This window comes from Patella vulgata, chromosome 7, assembly GCF_932274485.2.
Source record: "Patella vulgata chromosome 7, xgPatVulg1.2, whole genome shotgun sequence".
In the NCBI taxonomy this organism is placed as follows: Eukaryota; Metazoa; Mollusca; class Gastropoda; family Patellidae; genus Patella; species Patella vulgata.
The window spans coordinates 31082188-31102815 of record NC_065885.2 but is presented as its reverse complement, the minus strand read 5'-3'; the positions used below and the strand labels follow the sequence as shown (position 1 = coordinate 31102815).

Here is a 20628-nt window from a genome sequence, read left to right as displayed (position 1 = left end):
ACAAAGTGTATATAATGGGACAAGTTGGAATGATGTGTATAGGTAATTCATGTAGACAGTATAAGATAATATTTGTCTAGAGAAACAGATTATATCACCTTTAAAAACTAGCAAGTGAAACTGATCAGATTCTGGTGAAAAGGTCACCTAACTCCAAACTAGATATTTGACATAGATCATACTCTCTATACATATCCAATACTTATAGTTCATACATTTTTTAGAGGTCAAACAGATGCTTTCAAGGTCAATACGAAAAACTAGATATGATACAAAAATTCATAAAAAAAGACAACTACTTATCACTTTAAATAATTCTATAATCACAAACATGTAAAAACGTGTACAGGAAAATTTAAATTAAAAATTGATGCAAAATTTGTCCTTTGAAATAAATTAAATACATTTTATACCCATTTTGCCATCTCTTTAATAATTTGGAGGTTAATAGTCAGACAAGTTTATTAAACAACTGTATGACTTAAAGATGCTAAATCACTAATATTTGGGAACTAGAAATTGACACAAATGGGTCGCAACACATATAATAATGTAATATGAATGTATAGAAACTGATTTACATTCAATCGTTTACCTTTTTACTGTAATTTTAAATGAATTATGTTTGGCGAAATAAACCAGAAATCTCAAATGAATGGCAACCTCAAGCGCTGGTTATTTTAGTTTACACCCATTGTATTTATTGTGCATGCTCTTCAGATAAGAATGTTGTCTGCGATATCACCTTGGTGGAAGCGGACGTTAAATAAAGCTATTTCACACACAGATAAGAATATGTCGTCACCGTTTGAATGACTTGTGGAATATGTCTAGCCTTGTTCTTCAAGTCACTTGTTACAAATGGCGCAGAAACACAATATGGTATACGATTCGTGTACCAATGGTAAAATGTTTATTTTGTCTTAAATATTGAATATCAGAAGCCCACCCTATCCCAGTAAGATTGCAACATCAATGCTGATTTAAATTGACAAATAATTTATGTTTTCAATGTTGAAGCCTTTGGATGCTATTGAGTTAGAGACTTAGCTACTTTAATGAGTGTAGGTGCTACTGTCAATTTTGAATTAATTGCATTACTGGAACTGCAGAAATATGTCCTAATTTGAATGAATATCTAAAAGTTCAAGCAGCCTTATGTTATAGATAGTCAATGCCAATGCGAGTGGTTGTGGCAGAGTGGTATATGTCAAGACAACTCTGCTTGATTCACAATTTTCAACGATGATGCAAGGGACTGTGAGGTGGAATTTTCAAGACAAGTAATTCATTGTAGGCTTGTTCTTGAGCCTGGCCATTTCTATCCTTGAAAGGCATCTACAACATTATAAGCTTAGTCTTTTTCTCTTGTAAAAAAAGGTTTTATGATTTTTGTAATAAATTTCCACAATATTGACTATTTGATGTAAAAAAAATGACAGAAATAGATGTTTAAAACATGTCAAATCAAGGTTGTCCATATTTTATGTACATACTCTAAATTTGGAATTCTTCTACAAATACTATATTTATATAAAGATCACATGTTTTCTTGTCTGTTTCTGGAAACAACCTATTCTAATCATTGAGTGTCTGCAGGCATGGTTATCTGGTATTCTTTCGATTTTAATTAGCTGTTTATTCTCCCAGGAGTAACAGACTGTTGTTAGTGGTCAGAGCTATTTTAATCAGTAGAGCCTTGTGGGACCAATACTTTTAACAACTAATTTAGTTAGTATATTAACTTGTAAAGCTATTTGGTAATATCAAAAACCGTTGGTTCTATCTTATCATCACAAATCAATTATACCAATTTAAAAAATATCGTAAATTTATGAGGCCAATTGGAAGAAGTGATCCGATTTTAAAAAAATAATAGAAATTGGTATCTTAGTTCTTGATTAGTTAATTTGACTTATAAATAATAAAATATTCAATGTTGTATGAAGGTTTAGGAAATTTGCCTCAAGTGATATCCGGCATTGCTTCCGTAAATGACCTAGAAAAACATTTATTTTATTGACAATTTTCGATGAAGTTTAAAGGAGCTTACATATAAATATCACACTTTTGCAAACTTAGAGACATGGTTATCCAAACACTAGTCTAGTTGTCAGCTTGGAAACCTACCTCCAATACATGAAAAATGATAATTTCAGAGTCTATAAATCTTTTTGTACAAAGATTGATGATCAACATTTCTAAGAGGCTTTTTACATATCACAAACCTGTTTTATTTACTAAAATATATCTGGGATATCTCCTTTAAAGAGGCATTATGGGAGATTAGATAAAGAGTTGACTGTTCTCGCTATAACAGTTAAAATATAGATATCGTAAATAGAATATGTTGAAAATTTCAGTCAAATTGCTCCACTCTAAGGGGGTTGGATGGCCAAATGGTTAGCACGTGTGCTCAGTTTCATACGGTCTGTCATTGAGTCAACTGGCATGCTTTCGAATCCCTAGTTGTACGTGACAAGGAGTAGGGTTGCCTGTCCATCCTCATGGGTTTTCTCTGGTTTCCTCCCACTGCTAATTATTGAAATAAAATTGAACCATGTGTTGGTCCGGAAATGACCTCATTTGTGTCGAGTAGATGTTAAACCCCATTTCTCTTTCTCTCCCTCGCTCCACTCTGAACCAAGATATTAGCTTGTGAATGTTAAGCCTAGCCTCGATCATCATTACTAAAGTTGGTAGGATAAAAAACATAGTCTCGATTATCCATTTTGGGATTTAATCATCAATGAGCGTGGAGCAGCAGATCGGATTCAAACCCAGTGAAAATCTGACACATAAGATGGCATCATGAGTTGATTATGATTTGGATAAGTCAATTAATGTTTAATTAATAGTTTATATAACATTTCAGGCCTAAAGAAAGACCTGCAATAGGCAGACTTGGCTCTTGCATAATGTGGTTTAAATATTGACATTTGTTATTGGCGGCTTTGGAAATATGTTTACTGGTGTATATAGCCTTATATAGTAATGGCTATTATTCTATGAATATGGTATTTGATTTCACGTTGATCATAGGAGTTATATCCCCTATGACAAGCTGTTTGTGACAATATGCTTTACTTGTAATAAATATTTCTACCATTTTATTAGTTAAATTTAACTAAAATTGAATTATGACCTTTACCATTTTTTTTATTTCCTCTACCAAACGCACAAAGGCAAAATAAGCTATAAGGTGCATGAAATCTGCCATTTATGGTTGCTATGCAGTTTTGTCTTGTTTGTTTCAGTAATTTTCAAGTGCTTCTTTCTTAAAATCAATATTTGTTTCTTAAAATCAATATTTTTTGTTATTGTGTATTCTTACTTCAGCACTAAATGTCTACAATAAGTGCACATGCCACATTGTAATTTAAAAGTTTTTGATTGTATAGAATTTTCTCGTAACTTAATGCCTTTTTTTTAGTTCTTTTACTTTGATTTTTTGGACCCATGTTTCTCGTTTGGCCCGAGTCAGTCTAAAATGTGTACTGGTGATAATTATCATAAAAACATGATTAAATCTACATTACTTAGATTTTGGTATTACTGAAGTTTTAGAGTTTAGGCCTAAGGCCCACTTTTTACCTTCCAAACAGTTAATGTAAAGTTAGTGTTGCAATATGTTCAGTAGGGAAATGCGTGCTTGGGAAGTGAGCCTTATACTGTTTAAGCTTTAAAGTTATGCAATAAATATTGTGTACAGGTGCCAAAGCTTGTAAAGAATATAAGACTATAAGTATTACCTTATCTTACCTGTATACTCTATATACCTAGGTGTTATATTGTCAAGTTTAACAAACCTCTAATATAATGGCTGAAATTTGATATTCTGTACTTGCGGTACATTTTGTATTCATCTTGTGTTTTGATAGAATTTGAATCACCCTAAGATATTTGAAAATGATGATGTAGGTAATGGGTATATCAGAAAATAAATATTAATATTAGATACTTCAGAAGTTTACACCTGGTGTACAGGTAACAGTAACTAAAAATAGAATTTGTTATCAAAACTTTTGAGTCATAGTAAGTCGGGGAATATAACACATTAGATATTATATGAAATAGGCAATTTAATTTTTTTTTAGTCGAAAGATTAAGTATATTTCAATTAATTTAATATGATATTCTATATCCCCTGTACACACAGCCTTTAAATATACGCAAAATCTGATTTGGTTGAATTTTAACTATCCCTTTATCCCGTTAGCACTTAGCCCGCCCAAACCACCTTAACTAGGGTTCCTTAGACTGCCCAAACTGCCACGACACATGCTGAGCTGTGGCGCACACACAAATTAATGCAGAAAGCTATTCACATATCTTAGATAGTCTATACTACAGCAGTTTTGGACTGTCTCTGTCTGTACACTGATGTATTGGTATTAATATCACTTTTCTCAAATTTTCTTCCAGAAACTGGACCAATATTTACATGTACCAAGTGTTAAAGGGTAAACAGAGTCATTGCATATATATTTTAGTGAATAAAACTGGTTAAATCTTTGTATATACTCTTTTAGACACCATTAATCCAAGTTGCATTCAATTATCTGCAGCTCTGTGATAATTTACTGGGGAAATAAACATCTCCAATTTAATCTTTGAACGTAATTCGCTACAATACCCGGTATTGATTATATGAATTTCAACATTAACTTTAGACATTTTCTTTTATGTTGTATCTAAATTTGGGGATAAACATAATTATCTTGAGTGTAGTTTTAGCCACTGTTTTCCTGTGTTCAAAGTAAACATTGATTGACTTGAACAGCATTGTTGATGTTATTGTTATCTTACAAACAGGAAAAAATGTCACAAAATAAGCTAGAAATGTTAGTTGAAGGATGTCGGTATGTCTTCTTAAGAGATTAAAGATAACATTATGGTCAGTTTTTATCCCTACTGGTCAAGATATGGCTTTTCTCCCTTAGTTTTGATTATTTATTCAAAATGTGAAATACTGCATAGGATGTCAAATTAGCCGCTTAGAAAAAAGATTGAGAATAGAGGCGGTTGATTAACCAGGATACAAATCAGAATCCTGGTTCATGTGTTCTTAAGGAGGTTTAACTTTATTTTCGTCACTGTTAATTTCAGTGGCCATTTCTGAACTTGTTCATTGTAATATTGTAGGGTAAAGAATAATTAGCTAAAGCTAAAGTTAATATCCAATTGACTTTAAATTTATACACATTGTTTAAGGTCATGAGATAAAGAAGCTGATTGATTTTTAACAATTTCTGATAATTACTGCAAGAGTTATGGTCCCTGAACACTTTGAAAAATCTTGTGGCCGCTCTAGAGTTTAAATTAATATCCAGTTGAGTTTAAGGTCATTAGACGAGAAAGTATATTGAATTTCAACGACTTCTAATAATTACTGTCAGAGCTATAGCTCTTGATCGGTTGAAAAATATTGTGGACGCTCTAGAAGCTAACCTTAATATCCGATTGATTTTATATTTATACACAGTGTTTAAGGTCATGAGGTAAACAGGCATATTGATTTTCAATGATTTCCAGTAATTACTGCCAGAGTTATGGCCCTTGATATTAAATGTTTTGTAAACTAAACAGTACATTAGGGCAGAACTAGAATCTGATTTTTAGTGTGTTGTAAATGTTTTCATTTCTGACAAAAATACCCTTGTTGACTGCCCTACGACATAGCTGTGGGCATATGTTTCATTGCCTGGCAACCTATCTTACTTGAAGACTGTAGGGACTGTCACAAAATTTCAAATGAATTACCGGAACTGATTTTGAAATATCCGCTCCACGGAGTAAGAAAATGTTAACGTATTTCTGTTCATGATTCAATATTAAATAACCATCCGTTTGGACGCAAGTGTTGAAATTTTGTTATGTTGTCTGAAGTCTTAAAATTACCACTGACATTGAATTAGTTTTGATCTCTCCTAATCAATTCAATGTATCTATGTTTATAAATACAATAGGGTTTGTGATAAGTGTGGAGGAGATGAATTTTACTTCAAATGTAGAATGTTGAAAACAAAATATAAATTCTTTGAAATGTCAATGTAAATATTTTATAAGGTAAAAGGTTTTGCAGTACGTTTTATTTTCATTTTCAGTTAATGCAATTTTTCTCTGATTTATATAAGGATGTCTTTGTTTGATTTCCCCCAAAAGTAAAGCATTGGGTGTGTTTACCTTCTCACATTCACTCTCGACTCCCATGTAACAAAATCAAACATCAGAATGTCCCAACTAGTAAATCTCTTCACTTTACATTCAAGTTTCTCTTCAATGAGATGTTGTTTACCCAGACAATAATCTTAACATGCATGTCGAGAAAGATGTTATTGAGTTTCCAGTTATCAAGTTAAATGTTGCCACCCATGTATATTTCCTGGTCAACTAGTCTGTAATAGACATGAAACATGTTTAACAAGCTTATTGTAAGATTAACATATATTTCATAAGTTGATTAGATAAGCTACGTGTTGGTAATCATACTTAAATGTGTCTACCTGGAACTACCAGTAGCCTTCCGTGTCACATACAGATTTGAAAAAATGGATATATTGTGAAAAGCTTTTTTCTGCCCGTTAAAAAATATTTAATTTGGTCTCTGGCTGGTAAAAATATTAAAATGTGTTGAGAATTATCATTTTTGTTCTGTTTTAGTGGAGAAAGAATTAATGAAGCATATAATAATCAGCTGTACCTGGGTTTTCCCTGGCATTTATATACCAATATTACATAATTGAGGAAAATAGTCATGGAAAATAAGTAGCAACAGAAATTAATAAAAGAAGATTGAAATTTAAAAAGCTTAAAACTTGAAGGATTATGAATATGATTCAAATTCCATACATGTGCTTCATTCAGCAGCAATGTCAAACATTCAAATAACCTAGCCGTGGGAAGTGGAGGGGAGCATTAGTGTTTAACAGTACATATCTAGGTAACCACTGAACTTAGAATTGATTAGAAATTGGATTTAACAATAATTAATTGAAATAAAGAAAGAAATCGAGACCATATTTTTCTAAGAAATTATAAGTTTTGCATGCCATTAATTTAAAACAATATTAGTTCTGGTCATGTATTTGATAGAAGTTTGTTTAATATCTGTTTCAGCATAGGGTCAAATGATGGGTATACTGTACTAAAATCTTCAAGTCTTTTATAATTTACTTTTTCTATTATTGTACTAAAGAACTGTTAAAATTGTTTGTTTTTTTGTCTTTAGCATGTAGTATTTTCAACCAGGTTTTCTGTTTTTTTGTCTCGATTCTGCTTAGCATTTGTTTGATTTTTTATGGTGCTACAATCAACAAGGGAATAGATACGTGTATATTGCGTGATAAGTTTAATCTCGTTGATCTAATACATTAATGATTCTATATATATTGAATATGCATTGTTCATCACTATTAGTGCATATTTCATTATATAGACAGGATATAAATAATTCATTAATACCGTTAGTTAGAACAAATGGAAACAGAATACAATATGACATGTTTTTGTATTTTTACAAGCTGTTTTATGCTTCACTTGATTTATTAAATCGCTTTGACAATTTTTTCTTAAGTGATTTACTTGTTTTTCTGGTTGAAAAATAGCAATTAAATTTGCGTTCAGTTCTAATCAATGCTGATAATTAATTTATTCTGTAATTGCTTTTTTTTCCCAATAAAATTTTTTAGATCATTTGTTCGAAGGATTTAGCACAAATTGTGAAACATTGCGCTACCTTAATCATATCCAATTAGCTTTCACGTACAACATTTGATCAAGAGAATTGAAACTATTTATGCTAATTTAGGATAGCTCTACATTTAGATCAGCAGTAAATTCTCTATGTACATATATAAATTGACTTGCTTATTGATTATTTGGGGGTGTCAGATGATGAAATGAGGTTGAGATACATGTGGGATGGTTACTCTTTATTTCCCATGTTGATCTAAAGAAATGAACAATATGATATTTTCACTAGTACTATTTTATTGACGAGGGTATTAAGTTCAGCAGTAAATACTATACAATAGTTGTATTGGATGGTATCGAATCCTGTATGTCTGCTGTAGTTGATGTCAGCTGGTTGTGTATAGAAGGTAATGGTGGAAAGTATTGATTAGTACGAAGAGAGAGAAGGCAACAGTTCTACCATTAGTCTACTAGTCATAATTAACAATGCACGCAGCTAGAACTGCAAAGAAATAGTCACGAATGGTACAATTGGTCTACCAAAAATTACTATGGTCTTGTATCAGCATAATTTGGTGTAAAGATCGAAGTTAAATCTGGAAGAGAAAATGATCAAGTAGGTGTTGGTGTTATCTGTGTTTTCCAGTAAATGAGATTCAGCCATTGTTATAGTTGCTAGGATATTTAAAGGATCGGGGAGGAAGAGACATTTGTATATCCTCTGACATTTGTTTATAAATGTTATGTAACATTTGTTAGATTATTTCTATAGAACATGGAGATTGTGAACCCCAGGTATAATATTTTTTCTACTTTTATCGTTTAATAATATTTCTTTGATCTTGAGTCTGTCGTATACATGTGCGAGTGTATAACTGTGAGTTTGGTAGTATTATTATAGACTTAATGTGTTGGTACCGGTACTCTGATTGATGGATGAGGAAGACAGATGTCCTTGAACATGAAATTGAAAGAAAATTCTGGAATACATCAGAATCAGTTTCTATAATCACAATAAGTGGGTTATAGATACAGATAATCATGATGTAGGCTATTTCTGAATTGTTAATTGTCCACCATGATATCTGGATACTTTAATGTTATTAATAGAATCATTTTAATTTACCTAGAAAACAGGACATTGTGAATGTATCATGGCAGAGATCATGTGGGGCTCATTTATAGGTATTAAATGAAACTACAAATATTATATTTCCCCTGTGGTTATATTGTATTTTTGTCTGTGTTCTGTTCTGATATTATATATATACATGTATACATTAATAATCGATAAGTGGTCGAATATGATATTAACTTATTAACTGTCCAGACCTATATCCCATTATGATGATTGATATCTGTTAGTTTTATGTATATGATATATGTTTATATCAACCAGCACAGTTTTAAAATTTATCTACAGATATTTGGATAATTGATTTGTATTCAAAATTTTATTCCCTAGGTGTTAAAAATAGCTTTTTTTCATTAACCTAGTTGGTGCAGAAAACTAGGACATTAAACCCCATTTCATTCATTTATTTCTCTAGAGATAATAATATTAAAGGAGATAGTCCCTCTGTTTCTATATTCTAATAAAAGGTTGTTAGTTAGTTAATGATGACAGCTATTTAGATCATCTTTTAGTAAAATTCTGATGTCCCCTGTGTAAGTGCTACTCTTTATTAAGGATATCTGTACTACCAGATCTGTCTATATGATATCCCAAAGCTTTAAATGTTGATATATCTTATCTAGTAAATCAGTCAAAATTGTTTTTTCTTTTCAAAATTATTTGTGGGCTTACTATCTTTTTCAATTGACAATTGGCAGTACTGGTTCTACAAACACTGTCTTTCATTGATTGTGCCATTTGAAAAGCCTGGTCTAGAAAGGTTTTTCATGTGACAAGAGCATAATCAACTTTGCAGACCAGTGGATGGCTAAGATATTAGTGGATAAGACAATGTTTATTATCATGGCAATTGCACTTGACAATCATGATGAAAGAATAAAGTAATTTGACTGAAATGTTCAATACACAACTATTTTTCTATATATAGCAAAAACAGCCAGTTCTTTTTTTAAATCTTACATAATGCACCTTTAAATGAAATATGTTAGTTCTGAATTGACCTACTTGGTAGTCTTAGTGAACTCTCATATCAATGAATTTATTTATTCAATGACCTTGTTTTTTGTTTATATTAATGTGTGACATTTTCATTTGGAGGTAATGACAGGAACAGGGCAATTGTTGTAGGATTAAGAGATTTTTTGAATTGTGACGCGAGCCAGGAAATTAATAAAATAAAGCTGTTAGGATTTGAAGGTTTGAACATCTGGTCATAATAGGTAATGAAATACTGCAATTTTAACGAATCTCATGGGATATAATGCACAAAATTGTGCGCAGACCCAAATCTATCTTTTCCCAGACTTCGTTTCATATCAAAAGGCAAGATTTCATCAAATTTATTTATGATTGCAAGAAATTGATTTTTCTATTTTTTCTTCCTATGCAGTAAACATGAACCAGTAATGGAATTTTGGAAGAAAACTGATATTTTATTGTTAGTGTATGTTTATATATTGATTTTTATATGCCCACATGGAAATGTGATTGTATATTGCTGTCGCCTCCCTCTGTCTGTCCATCCTTCTGTCCGTCCATCTTCAACACTTTCTTGTGAACACTCTACAGACTACATTTATCATTTGATTGTTTTGAAACTGATATATGTTGATAACATTACTGAGATGAAGAATCCTATTTAATTTCAATAATTTCCATTAATTTCTTCAGGAATTTTGGCCCTGTTTGACTTTATTGCACCTTGTGAACGGCTCTAATGGCAAAAATTATCATCCAATCTGTATGATATTTATAATACGGTATGCATCCTTTAATTTAGAGAAACGAAGAAGCCTTTTCAGTTTCAGAAATTTCAGTTAATTACGTCTAGAGTTATGACCTTGTTTAACCTTGTTGAACCATGTGAACAGTCTAACAACAAAAGTTATCATCCAATGAAATCTGTTTGAAATTTATATGCATCATTTAGATTAGTGAAACGAAGAAGCTTATTGAATTTCCGTTAATTAGTCCTTGAGTTATGGCCCTTGGCCCTTGTTTCACTTTGTTGAACATTCTGAAATCCCTGTATGAAGTTTATATGCATTATTTAAATTAGTAAGACGAAAGATCCTATCAAACTGTAACAATGTCTGTAAATTACTTCCAGAGTTAAGGCCCTTGTTTCAGTTTGTAGAACCTTTTGAACTAAAAACTTGAGTAAAAGACAGAATTTATAATCTGATCTGTATGAAATAGTCTTGTAAATGTCTCCCATTTACCTACAAATTAATAAATATGCGACAAACTTTGTCGACCACTCAGACGATTTAGCTGCTGTGGGGGTATGTTTCATTGCCTGGCAACCTATCTTTTATCTGTCTTTATTATCGTACATTTATATATGATGGGAAGACTTCTAAATGCTGTTAGAATTATATCGAATATAAAATATCATTAAATAGGAAGCCATTTGTATGCTTACTTTTAATAATCATTTCTGTGTAGTTTCCTTTCAACCAATAAGATGCTGCTGGTCATTAGATGACTATGTATTAGTTCACCTGCACCAATTATAATATATTTGGAAGGTAGTACTTGTTGCTGAACTCTGATAATATTATTCGCATATGATCTGCTTATTGTGATCATGCGAATTATTTTACCATTTATTCCTGCAGTCATTCAGTGTACTTCTATAATGGAACAACTCAACGATTTGGTGACCTAACCCTTGTAACCAATCAAATTAATGGTAACAAAGCTAACTGGGAAAAGCCAGAAAGTTCTAACAACCAACAACAGGAGCAAACGCTAATCTCCATAATTAATTTCCTTTTCTTCTGATCAATGTAATTAGGACTGGGATGAGTTATAAATAGTCAAATTGATCAATGAATGAATGGTCTCGAAGTAAAACATCTATATAAGACAAATCTCAATTAAATTAATTATTAATAGTAAGATTGTTCAATAACCTTTTCTAACCTTGATAAAATAAAAACAGTTACATTATAGTTATTTGACAAATTGACAATCCAAGAGAATTTGGTTATATTCAAGACCTGACCAGGAATTAGGTAACGGTATATCAAAGTCTTTTGTATCATTTGTTTATGGTAATAAATTGATGTTGTAACTATATCCAGATGGGAACATGGACCTTATAATATATTATAAGGTCCATGACAGGATTAATCATTCGCTTAACTAAATTGAAGAAAAAAAAGTATGGGTACTTTAGATAGTATATAAGATTATAAGCAAAACATAAGATTACATAGGTAAGAGGGGGGGGGGTCTGTCAACATCTAAAAAAAACCCCAGATAAACACTGAAAATTTAAATTGGAAATCCAGTTTCATAACAGATTTGAAACAGGAAGGTCAGTCTAGACTAAAATGTTTGATTTACTCAGAGAAAGATATAATACCAATCACTAACATGTACTTATCTAGTGTTTGTAACAGTATTCTTTGAAATTTCTTTGACGGTTTCTATTTGCCATTTTGTTTTGAATTATATGATCTGATACTTCAAGAATTTAAGGACACTGTTGATACAGACCTGATCTGATTTTCAAATTGAGAGAGTAATTTTGAGTAAAAGGGATGAATGGGTGGTGCAAGATGTATGAAATAAAATGTTTCATTTCGTCTCCTGTTGCGGTTGGAACAGAAAAGTAGGATGTTAAATTTAAAACCCATTTCATTCATTCTTTCAGTTTCATCTCTTGTGTTTATATAAATTTTGAGCTGTCATCGTTATCTATATTCAACTAATATATTTTAACTAATGACTCCAGATGAAAGAGAAATTTTGACAGGTTATGATTGATTACTTTGACGTATGTCATTCATGAATGTTACCTGCAGCATTACATATATCTATACCTAATTAATATTTTATATACATACTGTATACACAGCTTGCGTTGAATTCCCTTGTGTTTTCCAATGCCTCGAAAGATGAAAAACTGGAATAGAATTTAAAGCATTAGAATTATACACCAGGAAATGAATGTAATGTAATTTAAAAATAAAAATGTATTTAATGAAATTATGTAAGATTTCTATTCTGGTCCAATATGTAAAATGTAACATAAGGATAAATGTATTGTTTAAGTTGAAAATTTCTTTTAACTTATATTTCCTCCTATCTTAGAACAAAAAAGTGTTTTTTCGTCTTCAAAAGAAACTAGAAAAAAAGACTGAGAAAAATGTGTTTTTACTTTGTTTGTTTTAATAACAGCTTTCTTAACAAGCTGTTTAAATAATAGGTATGTGACATGTTAAAACTATTTTATATTTATGGCAATATAATAAATCTGTCAAAGGTATAAAGTCTTGACCAATTGAAATCCTTTAATAAGATGCTGGTGTTTATTTGCCATATAGTAATATTATGGTTTATAAATCGGGCACTGTTTTGTTTACTAATTGACGTTGTATTTCCTCACAGCATGTAGCGTGAAGGTAATTTTGCTGCCCCCTGGTGTTTTATTTGATCTAGTAGCTAAACTTGGTCAATGTCAGGAAATTATGACATGTCTGCCTCGGGGCCTTTGACTTTACACAGACACTGTTGTCAAACATCCACACACTGACACTATAGTGACTTAGATGATCAGAGCTAGATGTAGACATTACATTCTTGATCGTGGCAAAGTACATCCAGTGACTTGGATAACATAGGATTTGTAGATTTTTATGATCAAAAGACCACTGGATGATCAACCTGTATGGACTATTGATCACAAAGTGATTTTTAAAAGCTGTAGTATTAAAATCAACACAGGTGGATAAAAAGTGTGTTTTAACTAAATAGGAAGAAAGGTGTTTTGCTCGAGTCAGTCCGTAGGTGTCCTTGTGGATTAAGATTTTTATTTCAGTTTGGACTTGGATATTGTAACTGTCTGTTCCTGTCCCTGAATATATACTGCAAGGACAATTAACCAAGCTAAAAAAGAGGTGAAAAAGGGATCTACTGTACTGTCTGTGGCAGGTTTAGTAAGCTAAATGTCCAATAGATGCATGTTATGTACTATTATCAGTTTTGTCTGGCTGCCATTACTCATCTGCTAGCAAATGTTATTGCTTTTAATGTTTGTAAGATTCAAGTTTTAAACAAATTAAGAAGAAAACCAGACACTTCAATGATGATATGATTAAATACTCATTAGATAGCAAGATCCTTCGGATATTACATGTGAATTTATCTAAACTACGAAATAAACAATCTAGTCCACGATAATTTCGTTCTGTAAATTGAAAGTTGTTGAGGTCATAAATCTATAACATTTTAGTGTTTACATGTGCATTAGATATTGGAAACATTCCAATATGATAAAATATAGAGTTGCATATTGAGAATTTGATGGATTTTCATCAGCAAAAGTTGCACCAAAGCTTTTGGGTTTTTATCCCAATTTATTGATTTTAACTTGTGAACAGTTGATGGCTACAGAATTATTCATAATTGAATAAATGTGGGTAAGTGAAATTCTGTATATAAATGTACTTTGAAAATTTAGCAGAAACTTCCACAAGATTAGACAGAGAAACAGGCTTCTGAAAGCAATTAATATAAGCCTTTGGCTTGTTTTTGAATCCTTACATTTTTGACAATGCATGTATTTAACATAATTTTTATCCGAATAAAATATTGCTAAAGTCAAACAGGACTACATTTTAGAAAATAAAAATATTTTTATTATGAAAGAAATATGCTTAACTTTACAATATTTGTTTTAAATTTCAAGTACAATGGTACTTGAACTAATGTTAAACTGACGAAAGACATAGGTTGAGAATTGTGAATTAAAAGCAGACATTTAATCAATAATAGCTAAGTTTAATCAACCTATTTAAATATCGAATGTTTGATATTGTTGTAAGTCTATGTGTGATTAATTGATTGTAAATATTAAAAGTTTGATAAGAAATGGCTTCAGGATTAAGAATGTTGTGTAGTCATTGTCAGAATTAAGCTGTTATTATGACTAGGTAAGTGTCTTAGTTGCTTGAAGATTGTTGTTTTTGACTAAATAAGTGTTATAAATCAAGTATATTTTGTATTGTCTTGTGAGGAATATTTTGTTTTGTATTTAAATACCCTTTTGTTCAGGTTTAGTATGTTGTTTTATGACGTTTGAGGCCAACATGGTTGATACACTGAGAAATGGAAGCCAGGTCTTCTTAGAATAGTTTGAACATTTCATGAGTTTATAAACCGTTGCTGTTTGTATGTAATTCACATGGCAAGGAGTCTATTCTAGATGATTCAAACAACCTGCATTATAAAAAAGACCAGACAGACAATTATTGCGTCACTATAGTATCTTTTATTGATATTCAACACCTAAGTAAATGTAAGTAAAGTTTGACTTATTTTATATAAGTTATTGTGGTCAGGAGTTTTATCAACAAGATTAACATTTCAATAGGATACAATCTTGACTGACAAAGGATCACTTGAAATTGACACCTTTTCAGATACAAGAAACAATTTAATTTATGGTTGACACTGTTGGCTATTATTTATTCAATCTACAGTACTTGTTTTTTTGTCACTTTTATTCTCTGTTGAAAACAGGACGATTGGATAATGGCATCTGTATAACTCTTTACATATATATATATCATTGTAAAGGTGACATTTAGATTCTTAGCTCAAAGATACAACTTGTTTTTGCATCAGTACAACATTTTTGGTACATGTTAAAGAGTTAAATGTTAATTTATCAGATATTGTGAGTCACCAGAACCTTGTTTATGTCTTGATTTAACCAAATGTAACAGGTAAATATTGAACATACAAGTTGAAAGGTAAATAAGGCAGCATGCTGAATATGTTTGCTGCCATTTCGTTGGTCCAGCTATATAAACACTAGACACTTGCATGTCAACTACTAAGAAACACAAGTCTTCAAAGTTGTAAATAGTTGAGTGCTATGTGGTAATTTTTTCAACACCCTCACTGAACACACATTTTAGAAAAATGAACACTTAACTGATTTTCTTGGAAGAATTCAAAATTAATTTAAAGATGATAAAGGACCAAAAAATGTCTTTTGTTTTCTGGACATCTGAATTAAAACTGGAGCCAGATTTTCTGTTTGCTAATCTGCTTTTGTGTCTGAATGAAAAATCATGACAGAAAGTTTCGGGTATTATGCACAGTTGATTCAACCAGAAGAAGGCTTAAGAATCAAATATTTTGTAGACAGCGTCTTGTCACATCTTTGAAAAACTAATCTCGAAAAATCTGCTTATTCATCAGCCGTGAAAGGGATATAAATGATTATTTGAGTAACAGATAGCGTAACACATTTAATATTCATAACAGAAGCAAGCAATTTAATATTGATCTTTATGACAAAAACATGACACAATAAAACCGCCTTGTTTATTGTCACATTTGATGAAATATTCATGATAATATTTACATTGGTAACAGATCTCTCTTGTACAAGAATGTAGCATTATTTTTCTATTATTTTGATTTTTTTGTTGTTGAAAATCTGCATAATGCTATTCAGCAGCTATTCTGGAAAAATGTCTTGTCTCTAGTAGGTGCATGTCATATATCTAATACTGGGACTTCTAACTCCTGACAGTGTGAGTATAAAACAATGTATTTTGTTACATATACTCTTTTTATTTCAGTCAACATTCCAACTTCTTTTTTTTCCCCCAAAAGTATTGTCTTGTACTTGATTTTAATTTGATCATTCATGAATAAATATCATCTCAATGATTTCACCTATCCATAGTATCAGATTGATTACCTCCTTTACAAATAGAATTATATAGTCATTGATTTATTTCCTGAAACTATAGGCTGATATATCATTCATATAATATTGTAAATAGACAAATATTACCTGTCATTAAATAGATAAAATATAGGATTGACACAAAGGACAACTGTTTTAACTAGATGGACAGAAATATGATGTAGTTGTGACACATGTAATTTTTATGACCTACAAAAGTAATATTTTGTTAACTATATGAATTCCTGAAATATAAGTGATAGCCGGTGTATCAGAAAGAGTAAGCAACTAAGCATACCCTGCCTACCCCGAAGTCTTGGAATTAAAGGCCATCAGCCCATTGGATCAAGTTTATTTTAACTAATTTAACTTGAGTATTTTTAACTTGAAATTGTTTATAATATAAAATGGATTTGGATAAACCATAAGTGTCCATTGGCACTATGATAAATAAGGTTTTGATTTATAAATTCAATTTTTTAAGTGATCTTAACACTGATTATTTTAGTAATGATAGCTATAGTTTGATCGATCTTGAAATCAACAAATTTTGAAAGCTTGTTCCAGTACATAATTGTATAGTAATAAAAAATTCCCATATAGATGAATGGAGAATAGTAGGTATATTGATAAGTCATTTTACTACAGACAAGTTTTACTGTGAACACTAGTGAGACAAAACATGATATTGGTCAAAGCAAATGAAGTTGATCAGATACCATAGTATCACAAGGATTGTTTACATGGGTGGTCAAGATTTGACCCTTGATACCAGACTGATGTTTGCTGTGATAAAGTTACTGAAGGATTATTTTACAACAATCTGATAGTTGTAGCTAGTTCTTGAATTCTTTCTATGATAGTTTATTTATTGGTTTAACAGCAGTTGTTACACTTGAAAGAAATATTCCAAGTTCTTTACTTTGTATCTGGTGTAACTGTTATCTAACAGAGAACTAAGTAGATTAAGCTCTGGATATTGCCTTCTCTCATATTATTGATTTCATGTTTTCTGCAAGTGTCTTCATAATATAGATTGCTGAGATATGTCCTACTTCTTACAGATTCTCTGACCATCCCCCGCAAATAACACGAAGATGTTTATAAAGCAATTAAGTCTTATAGGAAATCTTATATAAATTATGGATTTTTATTTGTATGATGAATGACGTTCTGGAAATAAGAATAGGATATAAATTGATACATCTTTTTGAAATTGTGAATACAATTCCCTGAATCTTCCGTCACAAGTCTAATTAGAAGTTGTTAGATTCTGTAGGTACTGGGTTCATAAGAAGTACGTAATTTGTTTTGATTGATGTTACACCCACACTTTTATTAATGGCCTTCTTTATAACCTGATACAGTTTATCACAAGTTGCACCTAGTTAGAACGTGGGTACCAATAGATACAGCATTGTATTGTACAAGTAGATTTATCTAAAACACCCTTTTCTCTTGATGTACGCAGAATGTCTCAGTTGACAATTTGAACAAGATCTTTTTTGTGAGATCTCAGAACCGAGATTGACCGGTTAATTGGGGTAATCGTGTGAACGATGGTGTTTTTATTGATATAGTAGAATGGGGATACAGTTTATATTTGTTTTATTATAATAAAAGATAGCGGGACTATAAAGGGGGAAAATTGACCATCCTACTAGGACACACCTGGTGTTTTTGCAAACATCAGAGGACAGGAAGACATAGACAGGGTGGTCAACCAGTACACCTTTCAGTTAAACTTGATAACCTGTTACAGAATGGGCTGCAAATAGAATTACCACCCCCTTCATGAAATAAATAAGATCAAGAGAAAAAAGAATTCATCCAAGACATGCATAAAGAACAATACCCAGTTACGCTTTTTTTTAATTTTCACCAACATATGTGCATGTTATATAGGACTTGCTTTTTATTGAAACTTTAACTATTCACCCAATCAGTCTTGGAATAAGACTAACAGAACTTTCTCTAATAACTCAGTTTTTGTCTCATAGAAAAAATTATTTTCAGTCATCATTAATGGTGACAATTTTATCTTGCTACTATTCAGCTGCCCCATTGTGTCGGAACGATTTACATTATTAATGGTCTGTGTCCCTTTAAATTCATTGATAGGCCATCTGAGACCATTTCTAAATAGTTTTAGTAGATTGACATTGACAATAGAAATAGTTAACAACAACATGCTATCAAATATTTTTCTATAGATACACAAATTAATAAGTATTGTCAATCTTTATCTAGCATGTATAGAGTATTAGATAGTTTTTTTTTATATAAATAAAAACTAACATTAACAATGGATAGTTTGGTTGATATTTTTTCAATCTCATGAATGTCTCTATAGAATACTTTTCAACCATTCTTTTTTTACTGCCAAAATATATTCTTAAAAGGAAGATATATTTTGGCAGTAATTAATAAGGAGGAATTGAATCCTAAATGGTCTGGGAGTTATGGAAATGGGAAACAAAACTTCAAAATCCCACGAGAACTTATAATTAGGCCAACTCTCCACAAACAGGTTATTCTTTGTATCTGTAAAAGAAATTGAAAAGTGCTCAGATTCATCAAAGAATTGAACTCTGAAAAACAAAAAAATACTTTTGAAGTTAGTTGATATTGATTGGATATGGTCTGTGCATAGTGATCACGTACAATCTGTATTTAATGAGCTACAAGGTAGAGCGTTTTACAACTGAAGTCTGCTTTTATAGCTGTTTTGTTGCTGTACTAGAAAATGTGGGAAAATAAGCATTGTTTGATGTCTGCTGTTAGTACTGTTATTTGTATCTAGAAACTGAAACAGATTTTATTGATGAATAAGTCACTAGCATATCGATTGAATTCTGATGTAAAATACGATATTTTATATCACCATTGTGTGTGTGTTTGCACACAGACTTATAGTACAGGTCTACCTCTGACATTTTCGTACAAATTACTGGTAAATGATTTCAATTAAGATATTAATTTGTGGTCTCTTTATGAAAGTTAAAGCATTGTTGTTGCAATATTTCATTTTTGTGTAAATAATTTGGTTAACATGAATTGAAATGGGGTTAATGTCCTACTTTTCTGCATTAACGGCACTAATGAAGATGGGCATATGCCCTGCAGTTGCAATAAGGGAAATTGCCTAAACTCAATTTAAATTCCAACTATCGAGGGCTCTTTACATGCATGCCAACATGTATACGCAAGTTCATTTATTTCTTCCCATCTGAACGACTAGATACTGTTCCTTGCCAGTCTATCCATCCTGCACAGCTGACAGGGGAAACCATGCTGGAAATCCCAGGGAACTTTCTCATCTAACACAGGGATCGAACCCACCATCTGCTGGTTAGGCAAGCAGTCCCATACCCAGATCAAGAGATGGTTGTGAAAAGCATGTTCAGGATTTTTCTAGCACAGCTTTCACTTCTGAGGTGTACTGTAAGGATGGGACTGGCATGGATTTACGCCAAGTGGTTTGGATGATATTTAAAAAAAAAAAGCAAAACAGGTTTTGACAGTTAGTAATATAAGTAACTTAGGAAATATAAGCTTATTGAGATCTGGCTGGTATAAAAAAAGGTACATTTTTCTCATATTTCTGGTTTATAAAGTAGGTACCTGATAAATGTTTTATGTACTGATATTTAATACAGTTGGAAACAGTCAATATAACAATAGTACAATAATTTATTGCTATGTAATATAAGATAAGATACTTTATTTGAGGTTATATAGGTAGGTTTTCATTATATATAGTTTATACAAAGTGTTATTTTTGAAGATTTGTTGGAGGTTTCTGATGTGCCAAGTCTTTGGTTGTTACTCCAATTAAAATATGCCATCCATCAGACTCAGTTATTTGGAATAAGGATCTGTTGTGTTTGGGTTTTAGTAGTATCTGTGCGACAAAGGAGTCTAATTTAAGATATATTGCTGTGAGATTTATGGCAGGATACATTGGTATCTCTAAGAAGTTTCATTTACCATAGATTATATTGGTAATAGTCTGTGAGACTTAGGAGCCCCATGTCGGATATATTGGTATCTGTGAGACCAAGGAGTCTCATGTTGGATA

At 31.4% G+C, this 20628-nt stretch overlaps 1 protein-coding gene across 7 annotated transcripts in view; it reads left to right on the top strand.

The window, feature by feature from the left end:
* LOC126828190 (IQ motif and SEC7 domain-containing protein 2) overlaps positions 1–20628 on the top strand; it is a 119741-nt gene that overhangs the window by 59802 nt on the left and 39311 nt on the right. The window contains exon 1 of one of the 7 annotated variants that reach the window (XM_050557800.2): positions 8392–8490. The exons of 5 other annotated variants lie outside the window; for them this stretch is intronic. In XM_050557800.2, coding sequence (XP_050413757.1) covers positions 8471–8490 — 20 coding nt within the window. In that variant the 5' untranslated portion in view covers positions 8392–8470. Of the gene's footprint in view, positions 1–8391; positions 8491–14098; positions 14263–20628 lie in introns of those variants that run through there. One more of the 7 variants, XM_050557806.2, reaches the window with a different exon arrangement.